The sequence below is a fragment of the Sander vitreus genome, chromosome 6 (assembly GCF_031162955.1).
Source record: "Sander vitreus isolate 19-12246 chromosome 6, sanVit1, whole genome shotgun sequence".
NCBI lineage: Eukaryota > Metazoa > Chordata > Actinopteri > Perciformes > Percidae > Sander > Sander vitreus.
Window position 1 is genome coordinate 975,126 of NC_135860.1, and position 15,827 is coordinate 990,952.

Here is a 15,827-nt window from a genome sequence, read left to right on the forward strand (position 1 = left end):
ATGTTAAGCCCTATAGTTCCTCAGAAAATACAGTTCAATCACAACTGAAAATATTCCTCATTGTGTGTGAATAAATATATGTTTGTGTTGCAACGAAGTGTCAGTTCTGTGTTGTTGTTCGGACAGACCTGCCCCCACTGCTAAAAAACGATCCTAAAGGAAACACTGGTGTGTGAGTAAATGCTGCGTCATCATGACGGGGATTACCTCTCTTGTCCTCGGGCTCGGCCTTGGGTTTAACCAGGTCCACCTGGCGGCCGGTGATGCCGAGCGCGGCCAGGTCGATGACGCCGGTCTGGGCCGCCTCTCCCAGGTGACTCGGCTCGCCCATGTTGGCTTTGGCCTTGTTGGATTTCAGCATGAAGTCTTTGAGCGCCAGCAGCTTGTCCTCCTCCGCCTCGGTCATCCCCTGCACAACATGGGAGCGAGATGGAGAAAACACAGGAGGGTTAGATCAGGGTTTGGGCAGGTTTCACCAAGTCAAATTTAAGACTTTTTTAAGACCATTACGAATGAAATATAAGACCTCCATCACAACGTAATAAAAAATACAAGGTCAGATGTCAGAGTGTGGAAACATCGTCTGAAACAATTCCCTGATTTCCTCATAGGCATTATAGGACTGGTGTCTAGCGTGGCTGCAAAAAAGGTTATGTAGGTTATGATTTGTAGTCGTAATACAGCAAATTCTAACTGGACTAGCCACAGAAAGAACTACAACACTACGGAATTAAAAAAGAACATTGTAGCGCTGCGGGGACATTTCAATGAGCATTAAGACCTGTTTAAAATGATTTAGGACCTACAACACCATAGCAAATGTAAGACTTTATAAAGGGCCTAAACATTTGATTTGGAAATTTTAGACTTTTTTCTTTTTTTAAAGACTTTTTATAGCTATAGTGTGTAGTTTCTGTCTCCCCCATGAGGAATTCTAAGTGTCCACATGAAACAAGCCTTCCGTGATCACGCTTCACCCCCACCCCTCCTCCACGCAGCTGCTAGTAGCCAAGGAGGACACGGAGGATTAAAAAAACATGATGGACTCTTCAGAAGAGCTCATTATCTTCACTGGAGTTTCTGCGCGGGAAAGTCAGCGGACGCCACAATCGTCTGAACATGGTCACACTGAGAAATACAGAGAGAGCTGTGTGGAGCTGATAGTCTTAATTAGCTTTGTAGCAACTCATTTGGCAACGGGCTGAATGTAACAGACGTTCATTAATCCCTAAAAGTTACTAAAGCTTTAAGACCCCGCAGAAACCCTGTGGACACGACCACAGGATTCGTTTACACACAGGACTCAAACTGGTTCAAAGATATTGTACTGAGGCCGACACTGTGTGAGCTTCTGTAAGTACACTTTGTGTTAGGAGGTCGACCGATATGGGTTTTTCTCTGGCCGATGCCGATCTTTAGAAATCGGGGTCAGCCGATGGCCGATAAATGCTGCAGATTTATTTTGGCCGATATGTGCTTGTTTTTAAACCTCTATTTGAAAAGATAAAATGTCACACTAATAATTACTTAAGATACACAACATTTCTCAACAAAAACGTCTTCTATTGAACACTTCCCCAATCCGCACTTGTATACTTAAATTAAAAATGTATAATGTAAAAACATATATTGTATAAATAATGTATACAAAATATATTCAATAAACGAAACAGGTAAGAAGAAAATAAACTTTGAACAATAGTAGTGCTGCACACAGTAGCAACCAGCAGCATTTCTTTGTTTAAGGTCTGAAGAAAATGTATGACACCAAAATTATGTAAAAAAAAAAGAAATGCCAAAAATCGGCCGACCTCTACTTTGTGTGATCAACACTTGCATGAAAAGATGTGGGGTTTTATTTCGCTGTCAGACAGTGTTGAGAGAGGCATGTTGTTGGTTCGAGTCTGCTGGAAAGTTGATATATTACAGTCACTATTCATTTTAATCGTTTTCCTTTTTGAGGGCATATTATTCCTTAATTATAGAGTTGGCGGCAGAAAGATGACAGGAAATCTCTAAGTCTCGAATAGCAACATCGGATGTAAAAGTATTAAAATCTAGTGTCAGTCACATGAACAAAAACAAAGGGAGAATTTGAAGAATTATTCTTCAGAAGCCTTATTCCCCTGTGAGCCTCATTTCCTGCATCTGCCTCCCGTTTTCCATCCCTGCAAGTGGTTTTCTTTGACAGTATAAATACAGTATTGCACATTCCTGCCAGTAAATCAGAAAAGAAAAATGTGAAGCTGTACGTTTCTGTTTGATTTTACATATGGTTACTGGAGACTTCTCCTTTGGTTTGTCTGTTGGCTTGACAGGTGGCGACTAAATATGGAAACTCATGAGAGAAAACAGATCCAAGTTGTAGAAAGATCAAGATTCTTATCTCAATGTTCAGACGTCAGTTTGAAATCGTCCTTTAATCACCTTGAGACTCTTTCCGATCTGATCTTCCGCATCCTCAACGCTGACCTGCTTTGTATCAACTGTGTAGATAAATTGAATCTGAGCGCCACGTGTAAATGAGGGCCCATTCAGACCAGAAAAAGTAATCCTGCGATTAGCCAGATGGTTTTGTGGCAGTGGGAGTGTCACTTACTGTAAATGGCTCATTTGTGTGGGATCCAATGTAGCCTCAAGGCTGACTTATGGTTGTGTGGAGGCTCCACTCAGAGCTTTCGCCGTAGCCTACATAAGTGGCCTGAAGTTTATACTTGTGCGTTGGTGTGTGCGTCAATCTCTTTAAGGCCGGCATTGGGGGGGGGGGATGCAACACTACCAAGCCACGGCCGAGCCACGGCCGTCGCCGCAACATGTAGTTACATTTCTCGAGAGGTGAAGTCAGGCTACGGCGTAGGGTCGGCATCTCCACACACCTGCGTACGTAGCCACGCCGTCGATGTAACGCAGAAGCACAAATCAGCCTTTACGAGTAGATGTTTCACAGTTACCGTTTTCCGTCAGATCGTTTCTGGGCGCACTTGAAGGCAGCTTTGTTTCGTGGAGAAAGAAAAGAGACGGCGGGTCTGACGAGACAAGTCGGCTGTTCCACAAACTCCCAGGCAGTTCAGAGCTTGTGTTTGGGGTTTAAAACCATTCTTGTGGCAGCGATAGAGGCAGTGATGTTGCCCGTTTCCTGACGCGACGTCGGGACGCGTTTCTCCAAAAGTTGAATTTGTCTCGGGGCGCCCTGGTGGAGCATGCGCCCCGGGGCTCGGTCCTTACCGCAGCGGCCCGGGTTCAAGTCCGATCCGCGGCCCTGTGATATCTCTCTCTCTCTCTCTCTCTCTCTCACTCTCACTCAAAAGCCCCCGCCAAAAAATAATCTTTAAAAACAAGAAAAGTTGAATTTGTCTCAACCTTTTCGCTGCAGGCCTGCTGGAAAAGACGTTTGTTTGCACAGACTGTCTGACGACCAACGCAGTGAGTGTGAAAGCAGGTTTAAGCCAAGGTCCTGTGAGGTTGTTTGTGCGGTTGCATAATGTTTCACAGAAATGTGGGTTTTCCTCAGAACATTAAGACTATAAAACCACACTCATTATGTGGCTTTTTTATAATTTATTTGGCTTAAGTTTAAGCGTTTTAAGCTGGTGTGTTTTTTTTTTTTTTTTTTTTAAACATCAGCTGTGTAATGCAAACTGTCAAAATCACCGCGTTCATCGCAGGAGTTCCTGTGCAAATGAAATGCCCGTGCAGCTTTTAAATCTGAGTTTCTGTGGAAGTTCCTCCAGGGTTTACGGATCTTGTTAACAGACTTCTACAGAAACTTTGTGGCCTCGTGGTTCAATTCTGAAGAAATCCTTCAAGGTTCTTTAGAGACACTGGACCGTTATTTGATAAAAGTGATGCGGAGGAAGAATGCACGTGGGAGTCTGAGGCAGTGTCTGTGTGTTTTTAACATTTTGATTGAGAAACCGAGATACCACTTTGTGGTCTGGATGATATGACGAGATCCCTCCCTTTTATGAGTGCTCTTCTCCTTCTGAACAACCTCCTGCTCTTCACTTTCACGCTGATGTTCGTCAGTTTAAAAGATAGTTTTGCAAGTCAAGAAAGTTCATTGTTAAACTGTTGAAGTATAAGACTGTTAAAATCCAGAATTAGAAAGACTGTCACACTAGATGACGTCTCTCTGAAGCCGTGACGTCTGTGTGTATTGTACCGGGACGTAACGTTACTCACACGAGCAGAGGATCTCGCTCCTTCTTACGCTTTTCTGCTGATAAAACTTCACTTTATAAACAACGTGACATCATGACTTTGGGTCAACATGCACGCCACTTTCTAAAGCCAAGTGGCGTGTTATCTGTACGCATGTTGAGCTATCCGCGTCTACGTCTACGCCGTATTGAGAATGAGGACATACGTCATGGTAGCTTGCTGTGACGTGACGATTTGGGAGGCGTCTGAGCCCGCCCACCATTTTGGGATCTTACGCTATCGTGTGCCAGGGGAAACGGTGTAAGAGCGACACCGAGACGGAGCAGGAAAGAAGGCTCGAGGAATTAGCATCACGGCGAACGGGGTGGGTTTAGGAAAACAATAACGGCACGCGGGACAGCAATGGCACGGTTGGGTTTAGGAAAAGAAGAAAGCGACGGTTGAGTTTAGGAAACGTGACACGCGGGACACGATCCCCGGTCTCCTGGGTGAAAGACCCCGCCCTTTCCCCTGTAAATTACACCTATGCCTCCACGTGAACCACTCCTCACATGGCATAAATTTGATCCACAGGACACTCCCGTTACTCCCTTCTTCCAAAACAGTGGTGAAGAACAGCAGGAGCACATGCAAATATTTATTGTTTATGTTACGCACAACTTGTTTTATGAAAGAATAAAACCAAGCCAATGAAAACTGAAAAGTGAAGCAGGATGTTTATAATGCTATTCATTAACTTTATTGAAAGATTTGACTTGTTAATGTCTTTGTCTTTTCATGATTTCTCCTCCTCCAGTGAGTTTTGGTTCTGCGTTGTTGTCGTTATTAAGCTGCCATTTCGAGCTGGAAAAAACAGCATGAGGCAGCCTGCACGCACAACCACAACCACACACACACACACACACAGAGACAGACAGACAGAGACACACGCGCGCACACACACACACACACACACACACACACACAGACAGACACAGTGAGACAGACAGACACACACAGTGAGACAGACAGACACACACACACAGTGAGACAGACAGACAGACACACAGTGAGACAGACAGACAGACACACACAGTGAGACAGACAGACAGACACACACAGTGAGACAGATAGAGAGACACACACAGTGAGACAGATAGAGAGACACACACACAAAAATAGACACACACACACACAAATAGACACACACACACGCACGACCATATGGAGCCATTTCAGGTAACTTACACCACCAAAAGTGTGTGTAAGTTCAGAGCAGTGTGAGAAATCTGTGGCTCAAATATACTTGAAGTGAGTGAGTGTGTGTGTGTGTGTGTGTGTGTGTGTGTGTGTGTGTGTGTGTGTGTGTGTGTGTGTGTGTGTGTGTGTGTGTGTGTGTGTGTGTTAACTTTAACAGGATAAAACGCAGTGTTTCACTGCCCCCCTCTGACCACAGCCAGCATCACCGATTGTCCCTGAACTAGAGCTGCAAAGATTAAACCAATGAATCCATCAGTCAGTCAACTATTAAATGAATCGCCAACTATTTTGATAATCTATTAAAATCGGTTTAAGACATTTTTTATGATAAAAAAGTAAAAACTTGTGTGATGTCAGCTTGCAATATTGTTCTAGTGTCTTCTCTCCTCTGGGACAGCAAACTGAAGATCTTTGAGTTGTGGACAAAACAAGACATTTGAGGACGTCTTCTCGGGCTTTTTGGGAAACACTGACCCACGTTTTCTGACAGTTTAGAGACCGAACAACTGATCCATTCAGCCAGGAAGTAATCCACACACTAATCCCTATGAAAATAACCGTTGTTAGTTGCAGCCCTACCCTGAACACGCCCTGGGTACTTCACTGCAGTAACGGCGGTCTACGTGTCCCTGCACCATCATTGCAGTCGGGGAATGACTGTAACCGCACTGTAGAGGCACTTTCTACCTATGTATAGTATAGTTGTGACATCATAACTGTACAAAGTCCTGACGACTCGTTTTAAGGCACTATATGATACTTTCACAGTATTCATATAGCACCTCGGCCTGCGCTATAATAAAAAAAAAAAGACATGGGAATCTCACTTTTTACAATACGCGACCTTTAAAATAACTTTTTGTATATTTATTGTAAGGGTCAAGGGTCAATGTTGTCTTCTGTTCAACTAAAATTTATTTTACACATTAGGTGAACAGGAAATGTGTACTTTGGGTTGTTGTTTTCATAAAAAACATGTCGCTGTAAAACATTTTATAATAAAATGCCATTATTTTTTCCATCCTGACTATCAAAACATGATTTTCTTTTTGGAATTTATGTAAACAACCCTGCCACATGTTCATTCATCAGTATAACTACCCATCTCGCCATCTCGCCATCTCTCCACGTATAAAAACGGTGTTTACCTGGGCATTGAACTGCTGAAGATTTCAATAAATTAAACTTTAAACAATAAATAACGTGTGAGTGAGCTGCGTGGTTCTGACCTGCGAGAGCAGCTTCTTGAGGAGCTGTGCGATGGCCGGGTCCTCAGGAGTGGGGCATTCTGGGATGGATCCTTGGCGCTTCTTCTGCCGAAGCAGCAGGTGGCGGAAGAGGCTGGCGATGTCTTTGGAACGCAGCGCGTAGTCGAAGATGGAGCGACTGACCGGCTCCTTCAGGACACTCAGCAGGACCAGCTCCTTATCGATCTGGGGGGGGCAGAGACAGGGGACTCACTGTTACTTCCACAGGGTTCCACATTGGTGGTGCTGTGGGGGGTGGAGATCTCCAACTATCTAGGGAGGTCCCGTATGCATGGTTTGAGAAAAGCGACAAAAACATCTAAAAAGAATTGTAGAAAATGAAGGAGGATGAAGAGGATGATGATGAAGAGGATGATGATGAAGAGGATGATGATAAAGGGCCCTATTTTAACGATCTAAGCGCACGGCGTGAAGCGCCTGGCGCAGGTGTGTTTAGGGCGTGTCCAAATCCACTTTTGCTAGTCTGAAGGCTGAAAAAAGGGTCCGTGCGCCGGGGTCATGGTTCTAAAGGGTTGACCTTAGTGTCTTCATTAATCAGAGGTGTGTTTTGGGCGTAACATGCAATCAACCAATCAGAGATCATCTCCCATTCCCTTTAAAAGCCAGGCGCGTTTGGACCTTGGAGCATTGCTGTTATGATGGAGGATTTGCACCGTAATATTTTTATTTGTAATTGTCTGCATGTGTGTGTGCTGCTGCGCGTCCCCGTGTGTGTAACAAGTAGGGCTGCATGATATGAGGAAAATATGCGACATTCGATAACGTTGTTGAATATCGCGATAACGATAACTGCGAACTTGCGATAAATAAACAGATATTCAAGTGTACTCAGTTCTGCTGTTTTTAGTCTTCTGCTAAAATGCAATTAAATCATTTCCAACATTTTAATTGAACAAACTGAACACTGAGTTGAATATAAAAGGCGCCACCAAAAAAATAAAAAACGACAGATTTAAAACTGCGGTTTTCTACTGATAATTTCTTTCAACTAATACAAAAAATCTCTGCGCGTCTTTCGCGATGTCTTTATTGCTTCAGTTAATATTGCGATGATGATAACATAACGATACATTGTGCAGCCCTAGTAACAACCCTAGTGTGTAACAAGCATAGTGTGTGTGTGCTGTGCACGAGCCTAGGCACAGTTTACTCATTTTCTGTTAAAATAACAATCAAATGCTGCGTTATTGACTTTAGACCAGGTTTTTGTTGGTCAATGGTGCCATCACTTCCCGCTGCCTCAAGATAGCAACACGCCCAGAATGCACCTGAACACACCTCCCTGTAAGACCAGCACGCCCAGAATGCACCTGAACACACCTCCCTGTAAGACCAGCACGCCCAGAATGCACCTGAACACACCTCCCTGTAAGACCAGCACGCCCAGAATGCACCTGAACACACCTCCCTGTAAGACCAGCACGCCCAGAATGCACCTGAACACACCTCCCTGTAAGACCAGCACGCCCATGGGCGCACAGATGGGCGCAGGTGCATTTGCTATTTAAACAACGTGGGCGCCGGACTGGAAATTGACAACTGCGTCGGCCTTAAACTAGCGAAGACGCAAGGCTTTGCGTTGTGCCGGGTGCGAGACAGGGCCCTAGGACTCACCTGGATGATGGGCTGCATGATGAACGGGTTGAGGTGGGGCATCAGTTTGCAGTAGACGTCGGCCACGTTGAGGTGCTGTGCGATGACGGTGATGAAGCCCACCGCCCCGTAACGGATCCACAGGTTGGGGTGACACAGGAACGGAGCTACGGCGAGCCACGGAGGACAAATTATACTTTAAACCACGTGTGTGTCAAACTCAAGGCCCCCCCCCAAATCCATTTTAGGTTCACAATACGTTTTGGCCCCGGCTAGTCGTGTGCCAAACCAAAAAGGACGGGAAACTGGAACTTCACTTTGGATCTTACCGATGTCAATGACTAACTCGTAGATGTGAGGCTTCTGCAGCAGACCCAGCTGACACATGCAGGTGAGGGAGTTGAGAGCTTTGTAGATGACGAACTCCTCGGTGTCGCTCAGACCCTGCTGGAGGAGAGGCTTCAGGATGGAGGAGCTCTGCCAGCCAACGTACGCCGCCACACCTGCAACACAACAGGGACAGCCAGGAGACCATTAAGACACACAGAGTGTACTTTAACCCTTGGGTTGTCGTCCCGTCTACTATGCAACTTTTTGTTCTTTCTGGGTCAACACTTTTTCTCATTCCCCCCTCTCATTCCCCCTGCTCTGGCGTTTCCCCCTCTCATTCCCCCTGCTCTGGCATTTCCCCCTCTCATTCCCCCTGCTCTGGCGTTTCCCCCCTCTCATTCCCCCTGCTCTGGCGTTTCCCCCCTCTCAGTCCCCCTGCTCTGGCGTTTCCCCCCTCTCATTCCCCCTGCTCTGGCGTTTCCCCCTCTCATTCCCCCTGCTCTGGCGTTTCCCCCTCTCATTCCCCCTGTTCTAAAAATGAGCATAATATGAGCACTTTTTAATACCATTTAGATAGACATTTAATACCAACTTCTTGAACACACTGGCAAAAGTATATAGGATATAAAGGAATACCAAAAAGGATTGTAGGCTATGAAAATATTTGTTTACCAAGTATTTGAACTTGGTACTTGAACTTAAAAACTTTTAAAAGGCCTCATTATTCAAATTTTACATTTAAGTACTCTGTACAAAGCCCTGTAAAGATTCAGCCGATAGCCCTGTCGTAGCGACGTCTGACGGAGGTTTTCTTACCCACAATGCTGTCAAAGAAGGCGCCGCGCAGATGCCAGTCGTTCTTGTCGTTGAGGAAGGTGATCATGTGGGACAGCAGCACGTCGTTGGCTTTCTGCCGGCCGAAGAAGACGCAGAGCCGCGTGATGCCGTTTTCCATCAGCGACTGTTTGACGATGTTCTCCGAGTCGCTCAGCAGCGTCACCACCTTCTGCTGCACCATCTCATGCAGCGCCTGCAGCTCTGGGAACACACAGCGGCGCGCAGGGGTGGAATGTAACTAGTAAGTACATGTACTCCAGTACTGTACTTAAGTACAAATGTTGAGGTACGTTGTCTTTTCTTTTCATGCCACTTTCTACTTCTACTCCGCTACATTTCAGAGAGAAATATTGTACTTTTTACTCCACTACATTCATCTGTTCCAGCTTTAGTTACTAGTTACTTTAGTTACTCCGCTACATTCATCTGTTCCAGCTTTAGTTACTAGTTACTTTAGTTACTCCGCTACATTCATCTGTTCCAGCTTTAGTTACTAGTTACTTTAGTTACTCCACTACATTCATCTGTTCCAGCTTTAGTTACTTTACACGTTAAGATTACTGCACACAGAACACATGTAGTTTATAAAATCTGATGTTTTATTCTAAAGTAAACAAGCCAACAATATAACGACTACAAGTCCAGCTGAAATACAGAGAGAAAGGAGAGAAAGAAAAAAAGAACGAAAAAAAAGGAAAGAGACAGAAAGAAAGAGAAAGAAAGAGACAGAAAGTTGATTGACTGGATTCTTTACACTTTCTAAAATGGGAGGATGTTTCTTTACTTTAACTACATTTTCCTGATGATAGTTTTACTTCAGTAAAGTAGACTCACTGTATTCCGGACACTTTCGACGCATTAAGCACAGTAAAAGTCCCATAAAATATCAATGTGTGGAAAGATAAGCCTGATTGGTTCACCTGTCTCTGGGGGCGGGTCTTACACACATACTTAAGTTTGATTGACACAGAACAAACTGTCAGTAGACATGGTGTCCAGATTACCGTGAGGGCTAACGGTATTCCGGTAATGCCTCTGTAAATGAGTATCTCTCTTCAAAAAGTCTAAATATATTTCAGAAAACTAACTCATGAATATTCTATGAGGGCTTAAAGGACAATTCCGGCGCAAAACGAACCTAGGGGTTAATAACAGATGTGTAGCCACTCTGTCGCTCTCTGGGACATGTTTTCATGCTAATCTAATGTGTTCGTAGCTTGAAACAAGCTAGCGCGGCCCGCTGATTAGCTTACAACGCTAAGCATTATGCGATTAGCATGAGAACATGTCCCAGAGAGCGTCATTTTGATGATGAGTTATCATGCTTTGAATCAGTACTTTGAGATCTTAAGTCTTTTCCCTTCTGCCTGTCGTCCTGGCTGAAGACCCTCCCCTCGCCGTTTTCTGAACGCTCATAGGCGCACATAGGAAACTACTGTCGATTTCTCCTGAATAGAGATGCACCGATTGACCGGCCGGTGACCGGAATTGGCCGATGTTCACGTCATCGGCCGTGACCGGCGACCTGACGGTCAAATGCACTCGGGCGCCGCATGATTTACATCGCGCAACAGCAACACCACACGTGCACAGGGTTTCCGCTGTATGCACGTAGCAGCGGCGCACTGCCGCTCCATCAGCCGTTTATGAGATGTCATAAAGTCGTAATTATACACGGCTCGAACAGTCAGCTCTCTCTCTCTCCCCTCTGAGGCTGAACAACTGGAACATGAAAACCACACTCACGCGGGTCCCGTGAAATATGACAGCTACAGTTTATCGGAAAATAGCGTTGGGCACACTGTCCTGAGACGCTGTAAACAAAACAACAAAAAAAAGAGACGCTGTAGTGTAGGTTAGTGGGGGTGCATACCGCTCAAAACCAACATTAAAAACGTAGTAATATTTGAAGTTTACTTTTGTTGTTAAACTGTAAAATGAGCGGTGACGTTAAACCATCCGCTTCAGGTAACGGCCCTCTAGGGTACCGTCTATTTGCTGGATTGTTCCGAGGTAACCGCCGGTGGCTAACGTTAGCAGCTAAGCCCGTTGACAGCAACGGCATTGTTCATATTTATGCACACAATGACACATAAAGCAAACATGCTAAAAAAGGAACTCCACGCTGTTTTCAGGTAACGTTACTGTTGACGTTCAAACAGGCCTGTGTGTGTTTTGAGAAATATCTTTATACTGCATTAAGGCTATATTTATTTTATTATTATTTGTTATTTATATATTATTTTCTTAATATTATATATTTATTGCCATTACCTGTTTTCCCTGTTTTCATACATACAGAAGTTTGGTTCTTCCGTAACATTGCACTTGAGATGTGTGTGACTTTCCCACCAGGACTCATTTATATAGTTATTATTTTATAGTGATCGATTATCTATCTTGGCTCTGGAAACTGGAGGTTGGTCGGAGTCAAAAGAGGATGAGACTTTGCGGGGGGGAAAGCCAGGTGTCCAGAATACTGTGAGCTGTAGGAAGTGTCCGGAATACAGTGAGCCTACGTTTACATTTTCCCTGCAGGACTTTTACTTGTAATAGAGTATTTTTATAGTGTGATGTTAGTACTTTTATTTCAGTAAAAGGATCTGAATACTTCTTCCCGCTCTGCGTGTTGGCCACACAGATACACAACACGTGTGTTTTGAGCGGCAGGAATGTATCAGCTCGTGTGTGTGTGTGTGTGTGTGTGTGTGTGTGTGTTCTTTGTACCTGAGTCGTAGTTTTCGTTGGGGAGTATTTCCTCCGTGTCCTCGCCGCTCAGGTCGTGCTCGGTGTTCACGTTGTTTTCCTGAACCAACTCCAGGAAACGCAGCGCGCTCTCTGCCAGATGGGCAATGTTCTCTAAACATCAGGAAGAAACCAGAATAAAGAGAAAAGGACTTTTCTAAATCAGTGTCTCCCATACGCTGGCTCGCTCCGTTCTAAGTTATAGTTTGACCGTAACTTGATATTAAAGACAAACGTCTGTAGTTGATATGATAACAGTAAATCAGCTGATATTATTTTTCTTAACATACACAAACATTTTTGCGGATCCCTAAATTTGATGTTGTGAATTGTGACCAAGAAAACATTTCATCCCAGATCTCCTGACCTCTGTGTGTGTGTGTGTGTGTGTGTGTGTGTGTGTGTGTGTGTGTGTGAGAGAGAGACATTGTGTGTGTGTGTGTGTGTGTGTGTGTGTGTGAGAGAGACATTGTGTGTGTGTGTGTGTGTGTGAGTGATAGACATTGTATGTGTGTGTGTGTGTGTGTGTGTGTGCGTGTGTGTGTGTGTGTGAGACTGTGTGTGTGTGTGTGTGAGAGACATTGTGTGTGTGTGTGTGCGCAACTGTGTGTGTGTGTGTGCGCGCAAGTCACTGTGTGTGTGAGAGAGAGAGAGAGAGAGAGAGAGAGAGAGAGAGAGAGAGAGAGAGAGAGAGAGTGTGTGTGTGTGTGTGTGTGTGTGTGTGTGTGTGTGTGTGTGTTAATTTGATGTTGTGAATTGTGACCAAGATATATTTAAAGAAAACATTTCACCCCTAACCCTAAGATCTCCTGACCTGCGTACGCCAGCCGGACGATGGTGGCGTCGTCCTGGGCGAGGTGGGCGATGCCCGGAAGGATGTACTCGGGGTAGATGTTGACGTCGTTCCTCGGCACCTCCTTCACCAGCGCCAGCACCTTGGCGAGGGTGCGGACGGCCTGGGCGCGCACGCGGGGCACGTGGTCGTTGCAGAAGTGCAGGAGGTAGGGCGTGATGCGGTCCAGCAGGATGTCGACGGCGAGCCGCGGCGCCAGGTGCAGCGTGAGCTCCAGCGCCGCCAGCTTGGAGTCGCACGAGTGCAGCGTCTGCAGGCAGGAAGTGATGACGGACACCAGCACCATGAGGCCCTGCTCCTCCCGGGAGCTCAGCGCGCCATCGCTGCTTTCCTGAGACCAAGACGAAGAAGAGCCTGGAGGGGGGAAACAGGCAAGGTCACCCGCAGGTTTCCACGAGTTCAGTTTAAGACTTTTTAACCCTCCTGTTGTCCTCCGGTCTAATCTGACCCGTTTTCAAAAAGTTCCTATAATCAGAAAGTTTGGGTTTCTTTCAACCAAACTGTCAAAAAAAAAAATAACGTGGATAGTTCCATACAACGCTCGTCACGAGTAAATTAAATGATCAGTTCACTACTTTCAAATAAATTCATAAAAGAATGTTGAAAAGGTGACAAAAACGTGGGGATCCAGGAAAAAAAAAAGACGAAAACATCGGAAAAAGTGACAAAAACATCTGAAAAGGTGAAGAAAACACCTGAAAAAGTGACGAAAACACCTGAAAAAGTGACAAAAGTGTTGAAAAGTCGACCAAAATGTTAAAAATAATTGTGAATTTTAGATTTTGACCCAGAAAAACAAAACGTTGCATGGTCGACGCGAAGGCAACACAAGACGAGGGTTAAAACATAGATACAGCTTTCCAGATATATAACCCTTTCCTGAGACCAGGACGAGCCTGGAGGGGGAAACAGGCAAGGTCACCCCCAGGCTTCCACAAGTTCAGTTTAAGACTTTAAGACCCCGCCGAAACCCTGAGAAATTGACTTCTCATTGTGTAGTCATCCAAACGTCTAAAGCGAGCGGGATACTCGCCGTTCCTGAACCTGGCGCGTGACAGTGTGACGTCATGGGAGCGCCGTAACTGTTTATACTCCCGCGTGGTGGTGGCGACACTAGTTGCAGTCTTCTCCTGACCAGAGGTGGCGCTAATGAGGAAAGGCTACCGACTTTGCTATTTCTACGGACTAGAAGAAGGAGAAAAAGGTAAACAACGGCAGAACTGGCAGCAGCAGCATTGACGTCAATGTCAACAGTGGCTAAGATGATATTGGAGTCAATGGAGGAGGAAGAACAGCTGCTTTGGAGCCTGCTTGCAAAGAAACGAAGAAAAAGAAGGTGGAATGTTCCGTCCTTGGAATAAACGCCGGACATAAATATGGTGAGTTCAATATCCTCGTGAAACGAATGAGGATGATAGACGGAGAGAAGCCCTTTGAATACTTCAGAATGTCTGCACGATTGGATGAGCTACTTCGTCAGATCAAGCCTTTCATTCACCATAAAACGAGCTCATCTTAACCCTTAAGTTAACAAGAGAGACTTGCAGTCACTCTGAGAGTCCTGGCGTCCCGTTGCCCTCAAACTCGTCCATGCTTCCCGTTTCCTCTTTCCTAGAGTGGTGCACGACCTCTGGCCGCGCACTTTAAATCCTGGCGCGGCAGCGAGATCTACGTCATTTTGACGTCACATTGTTGCGCGACAGGTCGGGAACGGCGACTGTAAAGAGGCCTTTAGGTCTCAGGTACCCTCTCACCTCCTCGCAGGTTGTGCAGGATGTTGTCCAGGTCTTTGCGGATGACGAGCATGCGCTCGTCTGCCGACTGGAAGGTCTCTTTGGCGAACTGAGCCATGTACGGCTGCAGGAAGGTGTAGAAGATGTCGGGGAAGGCTTTCCCTCGCTGCTGCTTGAGATACTCCTCTGCTGTCAGACGCTTCTCCGGCTCCCGCTGCACCATCTGAGCTACCTGAGAGGGGAAACCGATTTCTGTCAGAGGAACCTGCAACACTGTAGAACTGAGAGAACCCGTAAACTACTGTCAGGCTACAGTTACATCGCTTCGTTTTGGGTTTAAAGCACGAGGCGGTACTGAATCTGCAATGGAAAAAGGAGGACGGGGCACCGCGGCCGAGCCCGAGCCGAGCTGGTACTAGCAGTGGGTAAGCGCCATTAGTATCAGAGATCAAACCAGCATCCCTTTAGACAGAACAGATTGTGAATCTCTGTCAGATAAAAGAATTGTCTGCTGTATAAATAAAACTTGACTTGATTTGTAACAACCAACCAGCCGCCAGCGATCATTACCAGCTCTCGGACGCTCCGGTCTTCGATCTTCATGAGGACGTGCTCCGTCTGGAAGTGGCCTTTACGATACGCCAGCAGCTGGGACAGATCGAAGAGAGGGACGCCCTCGGTGAAGAGCTCCGCTATCACACAGCCTGAAAACACAAAGACACATTTCAAATACACACATTGCAGTCGGAGCGGTTGGTTTTCCGGAATAGCCCTTCAAATACAAAACCATTCAATGCATTACTAGCTGTTTTATTATTTGGGCCGTACCTAGCACCCGGCGCAGCGGAAGCAAGTGTCTTTGCTAGTTTAAGACCGACGCAGTTGTCAATTTCCCGTCCAGCGCCCGCGTCGTTTAAAAAGCAAATGCACCTGCGCCCATCTGTGGCCCATGGGCGTGCTGGTCTTACAGGGAGGGGTGTTCAGGTGCATTCTGGGCGTGCTGGTCTTACAGGGAGGTGTGTTCAGGTGCATTCTGGGCGTGCTGGTCTTACAGGGAGGTGTGTTCAG

At 45.8% G+C, this 15,827-nt stretch overlaps 1 protein-coding gene across 1 annotated transcript in view; it reads right to left on the reverse strand.

Annotated features, from left to right (window-relative positions):
• The window catches only part of pik3r4 (phosphoinositide-3-kinase, regulatory subunit 4), a 32,933-nt gene that overhangs the window by 14,057 nt on the left and 3,049 nt on the right, over positions 1-15,827 (reverse strand). The window contains exons 3-11 of the mRNA XM_078251989.1: positions 15,330-15,463; positions 14,781-14,991; positions 12,988-13,380; positions 12,156-12,287; positions 9,408-9,629; positions 8,591-8,764; positions 8,283-8,428; positions 6,630-6,833; positions 208-409 (exon numbers count right to left, since the gene is read on the reverse strand). Of these exons, the coding sequence (XP_078108115.1) occupies positions 208-409; positions 6,630-6,833; positions 8,283-8,428; positions 8,591-8,764; positions 9,408-9,629; positions 12,156-12,287; positions 12,988-13,380; positions 14,781-14,991; positions 15,330-15,463 (1,818 nt within the window). The remainder of the gene's footprint in view (positions 1-207; positions 410-6,629; positions 6,834-8,282; positions 8,429-8,590; positions 8,765-9,407; positions 9,630-12,155; positions 12,288-12,987; positions 13,381-14,780; positions 14,992-15,329; positions 15,464-15,827) is intronic.